Raw genomic sequence first — 14,460 nt, 5'->3', positions numbered from 1 at the left:
TAAGACAGCACCGAGGCCATTCTTACAAGCATCTACCGAGACGGTGACTGGTTTTGCATTGTCGAAGAATTTCAGACAAGGGCTCTGTATTAAAGTCTCCTTGATCTTGTCGAAATCTCGTTGTGTATTGGCATCCCAGAGCCACGCCGTGTCATTTCGTACCTATGGCGGTATCATCGAAATAGGGGTTGATGCGAGAGTCATTTTCGAAAAGTTCGTCCATTGCGCGTTGGAATTCCTCAGGCGCGTTATTTAAACCAAAAGGCAATACGAGATACCGAAATCTTCCCCAGGGTGTGGTAAACGTCGTGAGATAGGACGAAGGCTCATCGAGAGGAAGTTGCCAAAAGCCATCTTTGGCATCAAGGACGGTAAAGTACTTTGATCCTTGCAATTGGCGAATATTCTGTCCGCTGTAGGGATCGGATAGTGTGGACGTAGTATTGCTTGATTGAGTGGTTTTGGATCAAGGCAAATCCTTAGTTTCTTTGGGGTATCTGATATAGCCATGTTACTGACCCATTCTGTGGGTTCTGTGACTTTAGTGATAATACCAAGATCCTCCATGCGCTTAAGCTCGGTTTGTACTCGAGGATGTAACGCTAATGGTATTTGGAACGGCGCCGATACATGTGGTACGGCCCCTTCCTTTAATTGGATCTTAACCTCCCTCTTGAGTCTGCCTAAGCCCTCAAATACATCCGGAAAGTCAGCGATGACATCTTCTGGTGTTTCAGGGGTAGATGGCGCTTCCACAGTATGTACTGTACGGGACGGTTTAGATTTTGGGTCAACGAGATTATCAGGAGGCGGTTTCAGTCGATAGGTGCGTGAGACCAATCCTAACTGAGTACACGCTGGCAGTCCAAGAATTGCGCTAGTGTGTAAGCTAGTGACGTAAAATTCAAAGGCCTTTTGTTGCCCCGTGATATCGGACGCGCAGGTCATGGTACAAACGCCGGTAATGGGAATTTGCTCCCCATTGTAGTTTAAAACTGCTGTTTTAGCTGACGTAAGTGTTGGTGGGTTAGTCCATGTAGCAAGTTCGTCCTGGGGGATGACATTTACATGTGCCCCTGTATCCAGTTTGACTGTGACAACTTCGTCGTTGACATATATAGTTTCAGACCACTCTACTTCCTCATCTTCGTTTGTGAGGTTACCGACAGTGGGTTGTACCGTTAGAGCTCCTAAATAAATAGGTGGTTCCTCAGTGGTGGATTCCAAAACATTCTATTTGTGCTCTTTGAACGGTGGTGTCCTCCTATATTCTTTGGTTTAGGATTTTCGACACGCCTTGTATTACATTGTGATGCCCAGTGATTTTTAAAGTTACACTTGGTGCACACAGTTCCAAAAGCTGGACACCGATCGCGAGGGTGTTGTCTTCCACAAGAGCGACAGTCGGCCTTCACATTTGGCTGGTGGGAGCTGCCCTGTGAGTGACTTTGACCTTGTTGTGGACGAGACGTTTGAGTTCTGGTACCTTTATGGGAGATAGCATGAACTTCTTTACGGCTTTCGTTCATGGCCTCTGACTGGGCCTTAGATTGTTCCGCTGCTTTGCATTCGGATACAACTTCTTGTAAGGTTTTAGCACGGCGGCTCGTCTCTCGTAGCAAACGCTCCTGGTGAGGCTTGTCCTGTAGGCCTTGGATGATCTTATCTCTCAACATGCGATCCGTTTTATTCTCATAATTACAGTCTTTAACAGCCTGTGTCAATCTTGAAAAAAGTCTTGAAAGCGCTCACCTTGACGCTGTGTAATTTCCAGAAAGAGGAACGCGGCATAAATTTCGTTTTGGTAATCTCCTAATTGACTATCGAATTCATCAAGGATTTGTTTAAGTGAAACTGCTGTCGCTGGCGCCAGTGTTTGTAAGGAGAACATTCTGTATTGTTTCTTCAATTCCTCACCACAAATATGGCGAAAGAGCGCAGTTTTCGTACCTTCCGATTCATTGTCATATTTCAGCGCCGCTATGTAATCTTCGAAATCCTGTCTCCAATGGCGCCAAGCCTCGGGCGGGTTCGCCCCGGCCTCAAAAGGCTGCATCGTAGGGAGATTCGCGGCCATGCTGGGGACTCGTACCTCCGGGCAAGAAACGCAAAAAAGGGAACAAAGATACTGACAGACGAGAAACAATTATGCGTGGAGAGTCGTGCGGCCTTCTGACACCATGTTAAATTTTTGTTTGGTTTATAATTAGGTTAATTATAAACAACTAATTAAATGATTATTAACGAGAGAAGAGTAACAACAACTTCATAGCTCGGGTGCCATATTTGATCTGCTTTATTGATCTCCTCCTACGTTAGGCCTAATGCACTAGCGTCACCTAGCGAGGAGGATATGAACTATCATAAGGATATGAACTATCATACATTTACATAACAGGTATATTGAGATGGAGTTGAATACAGGGGATAGAATAAGAGGTTAATATAGCGAAGCGCGAAGAAAAAGTTTAGCGATGATGTAATTTTAGGTTAGGTACACCTATAATGCCGCTATTCTTGTTTGTTTTTTTCATAAAGAATAGAACCTAAACTGGAAACCATTCTTCAACATTATTGCAGAATACGTTTAATAGCAGTTTCATAACGTGCCCTTGACAAACCCTTTTTAGAGTTTGATACTTGTTAACGATGCTTTTAAACATGAATCTCAAAGAATCAATTTAGGTCTTTAAGCAATTGTAATGCCGATTGCTCGATAAATATATATGCTACTCCTTTGTTAGTGAGAAAGCTCTGGAAAATGTAGGACTTGAAAAAGAACCTGGTCACGGCCCAATTCATTGAGATTTGAGAAAGTTTTCCTTCATACGAGATTTAAATTCGTGAACTTTAGTCGAAGACCGCTTCTACAAAAGTATAGCAACACGTAGGGTTTTATTGGGTCGATTTTATTAAATTTTCGGTGATCGAACGCAGTCCGGAGTGATCGAATCTTTTTTCATCAATTACAGATAAAAAGACTAAAATCCCGTGACTTCAAACATCTTAATTATTAGACGCAAAAAGTAATGAAAACACTAGAAACTGTGGGTATAGTAAATAGGCCAAGTTATCTTAATTGTATCCATATCCCGTGACTCGACGACTGAAAGGGGATAGGATATTGGGGAAACGGGTAAGACCAAAAATATACAATATTTTCATACAAAGATGTATATATACAGTATATCATGAAAATGTTATGTATTTTTGGTATGACCTTCAAAACCTTTTGTTTAATATACTTTTGATGATATACCATTTCCCTTAAATTCAAGTCGTTATCGTGGCTTATATTATTTATCTAATTGGCTAATTAAAATTACCCCTAAATTTTGAAAATAAATTGTGCAGGCTCTTCTGTCATATGGAAATATTATATATTAAGTACTGATTTAATATTTTGATCTCGCAGCTTCTACATGCGATCAAATTGTTTATCGCTAACGTTACTTGTTTGGAATCAAATGTCGTATGGGACCGTCCATAAACTACGTCACGCGAAAAAAAGCATTTTCTGACCCCCCCGTCCCCCCAGATCACGCTTCGTCACGCTTTTCTCAGACCCCTCCCCTAAAAACCACGTCACATTTCTTTAACCCCCCCCCCTATGCACTATGATTTGTCTTAATTTACAAATTTAATTTGATTAATTTCTTAAGTGATATGCCGCTCTCGCAGAAATATTTTGCTCGGCTGAAAATTCAAAGTTCTCTTCCGTTTTAAGCTTTTTCCCTCTGATTGACCTTTAGAATTTTAATGTCTGGATGTGCTTTTTATAAGCTTCAAAAATGTTCCATAAAGCTTAGTTAAAGGGGCACACTTTTTCGGTTTCGACACAGTCACCGAAAACAGATTAATCGAGCTTGAGATTTCGAAAATTTCCCAAAGAATCGAAACCATTTCAATCGGCAGGGGGATTTGATTCATCCTCAAAAATAATAGGGGCGAATAAACAGAGACATAAGAGAGTTTACGCTGTTTATTTTAAATACGCTATACAAGGTGTAAATAGTAGAAAATTGCTTAAATTTTCTACTATCTAAGCGATGATGGAATAACAATTTTGGTAAATTATTGTAACGGTGGACTATGGAATGTTGTCTTTCCCTCTTCTATAACATAAGAGAGCCAATCGGCCTCTTACTGACTTCGTAACAAAATCAATGCTAAATGTGACGTCACGCATAGAAGAACCCCTCCCTCCCCCTTGTCACGGACCGTCACATATTTATAAACCCCCTCCCCCCCATAAGAGTGTGACGTAGTTTATGGACGGTCCCTATCCATAGAAAGAGTTGACGAATACTGCCGTTTGAAGTCCGAAGCCCAGTGGGAGAAACCAGAATCTCCACCACCAGCTGACTGGCCTCAACGAGGACAAATCATATTCCAGGACTACAGCACCAGATACCGGGAAGGGTTAGATTTGGTATTGAAAGACATCGATGTCAGGATCGAAGCTGGAGAGAAGGTGGGCGTAGTGGGTCGGACAGGCGCGAGAAAGTCGTCTCTGACGCTGGCACTCTTCCGTCTCATCGATCTGGGAGTTGTGGCGAGCTCCTGTAATCCAGCCCTTTGGAAGCTAGAATCGATGGATGATATGATCGTCATAGACGGTGTGAAAGTGGAGGGATTGGGATTGTCCAATTTGAGATCGCGGCTCACCATCATCCCTCAAGAGCCCGTCCTCTTCTCGGGAAGGCTCAGACTCAACCTAGATCCCTTCGATCAACTAGACGATCAGCGACTGTGGGCAGCCCTGGAACACTCGCACCTGAAATCCTTTGTGGCGTCACTAGAGCAAGGCCTAGATCACCCCGTGGCCGAAGGAGGACATAATCTGAGCGTCAGTCAGCGTCAGTTGGTCTGCTTGGCTCGCGCCTTGTTGAGGAACACCAAGATTCTGATCTTGGACGAAGCGACGGCCTCTGTCGACATGGACACCGACGATCTCATTCAAGAGACCGTCAAGAAGGAATTTGCCAACTCTACGATCATCACTATCGCGCACAGAATAAACACCATCATGGACTACGGCAAGTTAGATTAACTACGTATAAGATAGGCTTAAAATTGTTGACTAATTTATCGTCATTTAACTTTTCATAGGGTTATGGTTCTCGATCAGGGTCGAATTACGGAATTCGACTCTCCACATGCCCTCTTAAAGAATGAGCAATCAATGTTCTACGATTTAGCCAAAGATGCCAATATACTCTAGATCACCTTTATTTCAACCATTATAATCAATGATTTATAAATTACTTGTCTAACCAATAACCTTATCAATCCAAAAAATTGCGAAACAAAGCTCATTCAAGTCACAAACGGATGTGTTGCAGCAATGGCAAATAGAAGTAACAGAATTTGAGTCGCTAGAGAGAATAAAAGCCTGGATGGTCAATGTTTTCAAGATCATCTTCATTTTAACCATTAAAGTTATAGCTTTCATAGTTACGGACGTTTCGTCACAACAGAACAAAAAAGCTGACGAATCGCATAAGGACCAGTTTTCCTACTAACACTTCCGCGAAAACGTTCATGTCACTGCCATCTCAAATACTAGGCCATGCAATACGAAAAAAAGGGGGTGGCAGTTAGTATTTCGCAAATGGCGCTAGATGTCGCTTTCCTGGGGTTTTAAACTGGCGGCAAATTCAAAACTAGGGGAAATTTTTGAAAGATTGCGAGACAACGGTTAAAGTAAAGCTATTGAGGATAATATAGCAGCTGACTAAAATAAAAAGACACAAAAAATTCAAACGACAATATAAAAAGGCATGTATCACAGTGTGGGTAAAATGTATTTACATCTTTAGAGTTTTTCATGGGAGAAGTTTGTTCTTGAACTTTTTGTACGATTCTTTGCGATCTGTTAAATCTTTTGCGTAGTTGTCTAACAATGGTCTTATAAACTTTGTTAACAGTAGTTTCATTAATTCCAAATATGAATCACAGTCATATTTTAAAGCCTTCGCAAAATATGATTGAATGAAATATACAAGTATCATCAATGAAGTGCATTTCTTCCTTCACAAAATCTGCAACATCAATTAAAATGTTCGTCTCTATCGATCTAGCAAACGTATTAAACTCAAAAATTTTTGCGTTGGTTCTAGGTTGAGAGACACGATCCAAACACATTGATCTATTCATTGTAGTTGGGCTTCAGATTTAACTGAATTTGACGAAAAATACAATCATACATACCTAAGTATCATTTTAGCGACGAATTGCACCCATAGTCCGCCACAGCGTGGGAAATAAGGCGGTGGCACTGGGCAAATGACCAGTTTAAAAATTGCCTGGGCCAGTTTAAAAATTAAATCGGAGGGGGTCAATGGTCCTCCGGACCACTAAGATAATTCAAGGGTAACTAGAGTCCAAACATTAACTCTAATAGTTTAATTATCCACTTCTCTAGTTTAGCAGACGGCGTGCCCTTGTGAAATGGACCAGGTTATTTAGTCCAGTTTAAAAAAACCCTTATTTCCCACCCTGGTCCGCCATAAGCGAAAGAAGTGACGTCATGCGAGACTGCGCAGTACGAATTTACTTTCGTCATCGCGAAAATTCTCCCCAGAAAAGAGCCATCTAACGGTTACTAAGCGCAAATTCAAAATGTCAAATAAAAAATACTTCTGTTGCACATTTCCAGGCCTAGTATTAGAGAAGGCAGTGTTCATGTAGAGCCAAAATGTGATACTCTTACAGTTAATTATTTTAAATCCATGAATTTACAAATCTTACCGTAAAATTATTTCGTATCGAATTATAATTAAGTTATATCAGAAGTCCATTAAATTAGCCTAGGAAGTAACCAAAAGCGGGGTTTGGGACTCCCCTCTCTTGTGTAGCAATACTGAAGAAGGACGACACATTCGCCACCTCGCGCTAATTTTTCTCAGATCTCCGGTTCAGGTGCGACTCGTACGCCAAAATTTGCCCTATTGAGAGAGAAAAAACTATTGGCTGAAAATGAACACTGTATCTTTAAAGGGACCGGAAAACGCCCCCTTCCACTGTAAAACCGAGCCCTCTTTAGCATAGAATCAGGAGAAGGGATGGGGGGGGGGGAGAATTTTGGAACAGTCTAGGTCATTCAGTTTTTTATGACTCTTCATAAATCTATTGAAAAAAAAACTATTTAACGACCGTGGCCGTTCCTTTTTTATTTTTTATGAAGCAAACAATCTACCCTTTAGAGAGCCAGCGTTCATGGGCTGAAGAAGTCACGCCCCGCTCACGTCAAGAAAGACTTCCTAGAGAGGAGCTCGAGATTTCTAACAGTGTTAGGAAAGGGGGAAAAATTTAGCCCCCTATCCATAGAGTAAGAAGGAGTTCTTACCGCAGCAGAGACGTACGCTATACCAGCTATTGTAATTGTTTACTTCCTTGGCTAGTTTAATGGACTTCTGGTCTGATTAGGGATCCATGTAATTTTAGAAGGAGGAATAGAGAACGGTTAGTCTTTACTTCAGTCAGACTCATAGCCCAGTATAGAGCCCCTCCCTTCAACACGTAACGAATATTTTAAATTATCTTAATGGTTCACATTTCTGACGGGGACACTGAAAATTACGTAGTTCGTTTTTACCTTTGTGGCTATGACCTGCCTCTTCTTTCATGCTCCCGTCCCGAGGTAGGGGTTCATGGACTTTGACGCGCGCCCAATGCATCCTGTTCTCTATTCCTGCTTCTAAAATTACTTGAATCCCTGGTCTGATCGTGAAAGCTTCCATTCTTTGTTGCATGTTCTTTTTGAGCTGCAAGACCTGATAATATATCTTTAGTATGGAGAAACGTTAAAAATAATGCTGGATAACTAAGAATATTGTTGAGGTGTAACGAGAGGGTAGTGTTTACAGGCCGATCGATTTGTCATTAGAGCTCTTTTAAACTCTTGGATAATTCATTTTTCAAAATGTAGTCGTTTATCAATTAAAGGGATAGTTGCATATTCAAGTAATTAAGTGAGTATATAGCCGTAGTCTTGACTCTGAGATGTAAAGTTTACTATATTGAGTTTCCGAGTTGAAAATATTGGATATATCTCGAAACCAGAATGGTTTTCCCCGTGCATTCTGATGCTTTTTGTATAATAAATATGTTTACTCTGGAATTATAAACAGAATCGTTTACCGACGGGGTCTGGGCGTTTACAAAAATTCTAACACTCGAGTGCCAGTTTTCTGTCGGTATTCTCAGCCGAGTGAATAATAAGCTTTAAGTGAAATAGTTGAAAATTTTCTCGGTTAAGACAACGAGTACTGTTGCGGACAGTAGCGTGAATAGAATGTAGAAAGGAACGCTGACGCTATTCAGGTTCAAGGCGTTCTTGCTTTTCAACGGTCTTTTCCAAGTGACGCGTTCCATGGCGTAATGGAATTGAAAGTGCTGATATTTGAAAATTTGCATTTCGAATAGCGGTGCCACGCTGCGATAGAACGTTCGTCAAGACTGTTAATCATTTTAAGATAAAATTCATACGGACCTCAGTTGAACGTTTTGTTGGACTTGCAGACTTTGTCTCATCCAAGAGGTGTTGAAAATGAGGTGCATGAAGTCGATATTAACGCTGTCTCGCGAAATGTGAAGACCTCCTTTCTTCTGCAAGAACTTTTCTAATTTGAACGTGTTCATCACATCAGGCAGAAGGGTCTCCTGCAAGATCATGGCTTTCTTTCCAGAAAGTACAGAAATAAAGGCATCAATCGTAAACAAATCCGAGTACCCGCCGAAAAACATTTTCTTCCGATCGAGTGCGTTTAGCCATTCCTTAACAACTGGATCGTGTTTTGACTATAGATAGTACGCAAGAGTTACGTCAAAAGAATAGAGTACATTACTGAAAGAAGGCTAGCTATTTACCAAATTTTCCAGATAAGCGATATCTGTGGTACCTGCGAACATGATAGGTGGAATTTCCGATTTGATCAAGTCCGAGAGGGAGTCGATACGATTGTAACTTTCCGTAGTGAAATCAGTGCGCATGAAACAACCCAAGAAAAACAAAATGAAAGTCACTCCAATCAACCACGACGAGGTTAGCAGACGATAAGTAATGTGGGGCAAAACGAAGGGAATTGCTACGGAATATAAGTAATTCTGATGAAAGTGCTAACCTCCATTCGTAATAAGGGTAGCACAATCCCCATACGAAATGAATCCCTCATGGGAAACTGGCTCGCGCTAAGGTGAATTATTTTCAAATATTACTTGGCACTTTATTGCTTACGCCCGGCACACAAGAGGGACGAGTTCTCCCACACATTTTCCAGGGTTTTTCGGACCACTTTCTTGACAGCCTTCATGGTGCAAAACGATTTGTATTTGTTGGTTACGATGGAGTGAATGACGAGCATAACCGACAAAAGGACCAAGGTTAACACCATTAAAATCCCCACCTAATTGAAGCAAGAATATAGTTTACTGAGTCGAGCGTAGCTTGTTAATAAGCATTGTTTACTTCTTTGTCCATATTCAAGAAGGACCAGGAAGAGGACGTGACTGCCACTTGGGGTTGGGACACGATAATTGTTTTGAGCGTTCCACAGGGTGGAGATGGAGTGAAATGGTCCAGTTGCCCTTCGAACAATGAGCTTATCGATTTATACATGATAATATGCGCTTTCTAAAGAGTTCATTATTTATGAATTGTACTTTTGAGCTTGTTAAATTTTCAAATCACTTACACGAAAGAAATAAGGTTTAAAGTAAAAGTGAGCTAAGAAATCCTCGTGTGAAATTTTATAATCTATAAAATTCACCCTAAAAGTCAAAGGGGAAAATAATTTTGTACAATAAGATTTTGTCATGGTTTTTAAGTCCTTAAAGCTATAGCTAATCGTTTCTGAGGCATTGTTCACATTCGAAAGAGCAGCCGCGCATAACCTCTGTAAACGATAAATCGAGTCATATAGTGAGTGAGTGACTTTTACAAAGATATCTGTATTAGATTCATAGAGTGAGTGAGTGACTTTTACAAAGATATCTGTATTATCAAAATGACAGTTAATTATTAATTCATTTTTTTTAACATTTATTCGTTTCTGTTCCGAGTTTTCTAGTTATTTCACATCCTTTTGGATGAACGAGCCAGCGAGGATTTACTACATCAAGGCAATTCTTTCTCGCTCGTTCCAATTTATATTTGAATCGAATTCCAAAAAGGAAATACACTTTATATTGAAGATTCTTTGAAAATATTCCGCCATGAACATGAACTGTTCTCTGTTCTTTTTGTGTAGCCAATCATCCTGACAAGAAATGAAAGTGTAATTGCCACCGTAAAAACCCAATTAATTTTCCCTTCAACAACGCCATCGATTGTTGATAAACTCACCACTATCGTCATAACGTTAGCGGTAGTTCCATTGGCGTACCTACAAAAAAGTATTAGTTTTAGCGGAGCCTACGTTAACGTAGGCTCTGGTTTTAGAACAGACATTAACATTTACGATTTGAAAATGCAAATTCCACCTGTATTTAAAATATCTGTCATTTCCATTCATGTCCATTTTGGGATACGTTTAAATCCTACTTAGTACAATTCGAAACCTTCAAAGGCTATAAAGAGTTGCTGATAGATTTTACATAGTTCACGGGCCTGCAGTAGAGGGTTATTTTAAGCAGCGTAGGAAATAAGGCGGTGGCACAGGGCAAATGACCAGTTTAAAAATTGCCTGATCCAGTTAAAATTAAATCGCAGGGGGGGGGGGTCAGAGAAAAATCAAGGGTAACCAGAGCACAGACAACTAAAATATTTTAATTACCCACTACTTTAGAATAGCACACAACGTGCCCTGGTCAATGGTCAAGGACCAATTTATTTATTCCAGTCCAGGGGATCGCTGCTCATTTCCCACCCTGATTTTAAAGCGAGTCTAAAACATGCACCGTCTTGTTTTTCCCTTTCAAGGACAAATTGAAGTTGAATTCCAACTTTTTTTTGCGTCCCACCGGACATAAGGTGTTCCACAGTTAACACGCCTCTTTCTCTCAAATTTCAAGTCCTCAACGCACCATCCTTGATTTGGCCTTGAATGGTACTAAAAGAAAGAATTCCGGTAGACCCTACTGCGAATGACACGCCGATAACTCTTACGCAATTTCCCTCTCGCTTCGAATTCTTCTTAAAACATCTAATATCCCTGGTTTAGGTACAAACATTAAGTTCTTACGCGTACTCAAAGAATTATATTTAGAACTAAAAATTTTAACAAACCAAAAACACAAACTCACAGATCATAATTGTCAAATCGTTTTAGTCGTTTACACTCAGAGATGTGAAATTACCGTAATTTTTGAAAACGGTAATTTTCCGGGTAAATTACCAATTAAAATTTTTTGAAAATAAAATCTACCGTTCAGTCGGTAATTTATATTTTAACGTTTTTATGGTCCATTAAATAAATAAAAAAGTTGAAGCTTTATATATAGCTTTACTTCTAGCTTTACACCTTTTGAGGCTTTTGCTACTAAGACGCCAGCAGTGGCCTTTCTGATCTGATCTCTAACTAGGATTTTTGAAAGACAAGATGTCTAGCATACCTTTGGCCTCTGAGCACCAAAATATCAAAAATGTTCGTTATTTTACCAAGGAAAATTACCATTGTAAATAACGGTAAGATATGTCTGTATTTTACGTGGTATCTGGTACCCAATATCGTCCCCGCCCCTGTGTAATGTTTGCTCGTATGTAATTTCCGAAATGGTTTATTGCAGTTCCATGATTACTTTTTTATCGAGGACGTGAAGCCAGAGAATCTGATCATTATTTTTGTGGTGGTCGCCCGTTTTCCGCACAGTTTCTTTTCCACACCTTAACAACCTATAGCGCCTTTCCGCACAGTTTGCAAATAAAACATTTTCATTTTCTTGTTGATCATAAAATTGTCGATGCTATTTAACGATAGATTTATTTTTAACACAGTTTTTACAAACGGAATTAAAATATGCATCTTTTATTTTTTTAACAAAAACCAGGGATAGATGCAAAAACACAATTGTACTAATGCTTACGTCCATCAATATACTTTTCTATATAGGTAGTGATATTGCAATGATCAAATCACAAGTTCAAAAGCAAGCCTCTATTGTAGCATAGCCTTACCTAACCTAACCCTAACCGAAGCAAACCCTACCAAAACCAAACCGAACCCTAAATCTTTGCGGAAATGTGCTGGGTAAAAACTGTTGAACTAAAATTTTGGTGTAGAAACTGTGCGCAAGTGGGCCATAAAAATTGTACGGAATGGGCTCTGATTCTCGAAAATTGTCTGAAAATGGGCATCCTCGATTTTTGTGACCCAACATTATAAGAGTTGCACGTGCAAATGTTTAACATTGGAAATTAAAACAGGTTTCTTAGTGAAACACTTTTTTTTCTAAGAGTGAATTCTAGCATAGTTAGCCTCCATTGTTTCCATTCAAAAATTTTACGTTTGGTCGATTTTTCATTCTCGCAATATTGTAGTTATAATAATATATTATAATTGTATATTTTATTGTTATTATCGTAATATTGTAGTTATAACGATATATTATATATTTTATTGTTATTCTCGTAGTACTAATATAGTTAGTGGGAAAAAATAAGTTGCAAAATAGTTCGTTGGCTTTTACCTCTCCGAGCCAGTGGAAATTTGTTGAAAAAGCAAAGAGAAATAATACCATCAAATTTTACATTCACTCACTTTTGACTCGACCGAAATTAGACCTCGGCACTATCTATCGATTATCCACGTCATTTTATCTTTATCCATACTAGAAAATTATCCACAGAACGTACGTCTTACATCGTATTATATCCACAACTTTGTTTATAAATAATCGGTTATCCACCAATTTGTGGATAATGGATAGAAAATGCCGAGCCCTAACCGAAATACGTTCGTGGATTTCGAAATTTTAACGTGTTTATCCGTTAGAATAGCAGCTGAAATCCGATTCGTTCGGGAAAAGGTATAAAAATAACCTGTGGTTGACATAAAAATATATCGTTTTCTCGTTTATATACTCGAGTGAGAAAGTCATTAACTAAATAACATTTACGAAAGCTTTAGGTAATATAATATTAATTTTCTCATTTAAATTGATATTATGTTCCATAAATATTAGAAGCACGGCGATAGAAAATGTAAAAGGGTCATAAAATTCAAAGAGTTGTTTACGAAATTTATATTTGTGGAAGTCTACTCACAAATGAAAATTGTCATTAAGGACCACTTTATTTATAAGCTTCGCAGTCCTAAAATAAAAGTGCTTTTAGACCTATACACAATCCCTAACTCTCTTTCACACCCAAAAAGAGCGAGAAATTAGAAATTGAAACAGATATTGCAGTTTGACACTAAGCTTAATCGATATGACCAAATAAGTGCAATCTCAGATTAATCTGAGGTGCAATCGATATAACCAAATAAGTGCTATCGATATGAGAAATTAAGTTTAATCGATATGAGAAATTATGTTTAAACGATATGAGAAATTCAGTTTAATCGATATGAGAAATTAAATTTAATCGATATAAGAAATTACGTTTAACAGATATGAGAAATTAAGGTAAAAGAGAGAAGGCAAAAAAACCGGTGTTCACCCAACAAACAATAACAAAAATAATATTAAACAGTTAAAAAATGCTTTGTCACAATAGTAATGAGCGACAAAAAAATAGGAATATTTGAAAGCCGCTAAATTATAATCGATGTGCAAAAAATATGTAACGACAAAATTTATTATTTCACCCTCCCTTGAATAAATCTTATTATTCCATCTTCCCTTTAAGAAAACCCCTCGAGGGCAAGGTAAAGCGCTGGTCGCACACCTGCATTCGATGGGTATATTCAAATTTTCCCAGTGGAACGTCAATGGCCATGACGTCCACCCCACCTGTACAATTCTCTCGCGTAACGAATCTGTTCGAGTTAGTGAGAGCCCCTAGGAGCCTACCCCCTTTTATATTCCCTTTTATTATCCAGAAAACGGAGTTTGTCAACCCTATTTGCCAATGCTATTTTTGTTAACCTCAAGTGCTATATTTAGTTTGTAAACATGTTATTTTTAAAAAGTGTATTGTTACCGACTCTCATAAAGAGAAGGTGTGTGGCCCATGACCCCAAAGGTCATGGGGAAAACGCGAAAATAATTCCTGACCACCAGGGCTACGAAAAATGCGGACGTAATCCAAAGACTTCAAATTGTCGACATATGATTGGGTCACGTGGGTCTCAAAGACCCTAGAAAGTCGAACGGTGATTGGTGCGCCTGAAGACACCAATATCTTATAAAAGCTGAACTGGGACAATAGAGAAGAAGAATCGTAACGCTTGGTGAACGAGAAGGACGGTCCCGAAACTATGCCACGTATTTTAATACTTAGGCCCTAACGCGGAAAAAGACTTAGCGCGAAAACCTTTAAGTTCGGTTTATGAAAGACTTAGCGCGAAAACTTTT

General features: G+C 39.1%; 1 protein-coding gene across 1 annotated transcript; it reads left to right on the top strand.

The window, feature by feature from the left end:
- Nucleotides 1-2,408: 2,408 nt before the first annotated feature.
- Nucleotides 2,409-5,224, top strand: LOC149621090 (ATP-binding cassette sub-family C member 1-like). Its single transcript, XM_089854692.1, has 4 exons — nucleotides 2,409-2,439; nucleotides 4,293-4,565; nucleotides 4,617-5,043; nucleotides 5,113-5,224. The coding sequence occupies exons 1-4, from the start codon at nucleotides 2,409-2,411 to the stop codon at nucleotides 5,222-5,224; spliced, it is 843 nt and encodes a 280-aa protein (XP_089710818.1).
- Nucleotides 5,225-14,460: the final 9,236 nt, after the last annotated feature.

The sequence above is a fragment of the Phalangium opilio genome, unplaced genomic scaffold (assembly GCF_054372755.1).
Source record: "Phalangium opilio isolate 3A_F unplaced genomic scaffold, DU_Popi_V2 ptg000209l_1, whole genome shotgun sequence".
Classification (NCBI taxonomy): domain Eukaryota; kingdom Metazoa; phylum Arthropoda; class Arachnida; order Opiliones; family Phalangiidae; genus Phalangium; species Phalangium opilio.
Note: the sequence above shows the minus strand (reverse complement) of the source record. Positions and strands in the feature narration are given on the sequence as shown.

What these genes read in the sequence shown, in the direction of transcription:
- LOC149621090 (XM_089854692.1), top strand. Translation starts at nt 2,409, where the DNA reads ATGGAGTTGAATACAGGGGATAGAATAAGAG. An exon ending in TACAGGGGATAGAATAAGAG is followed by an intron (nt 2,440 to 4,292) that starts GTTAATATAGCG and finishes CCCTATCCATAG; the next exon opens with AAAGAGTTGACGAATACTGC. An exon ending in ACCATCATGGACTACGGCAA is followed by an intron (nt 5,044 to 5,112) that starts GTTAGATTAACT and finishes AACTTTTCATAG; the next exon opens with GGTTATGGTTCTCGATCAGG.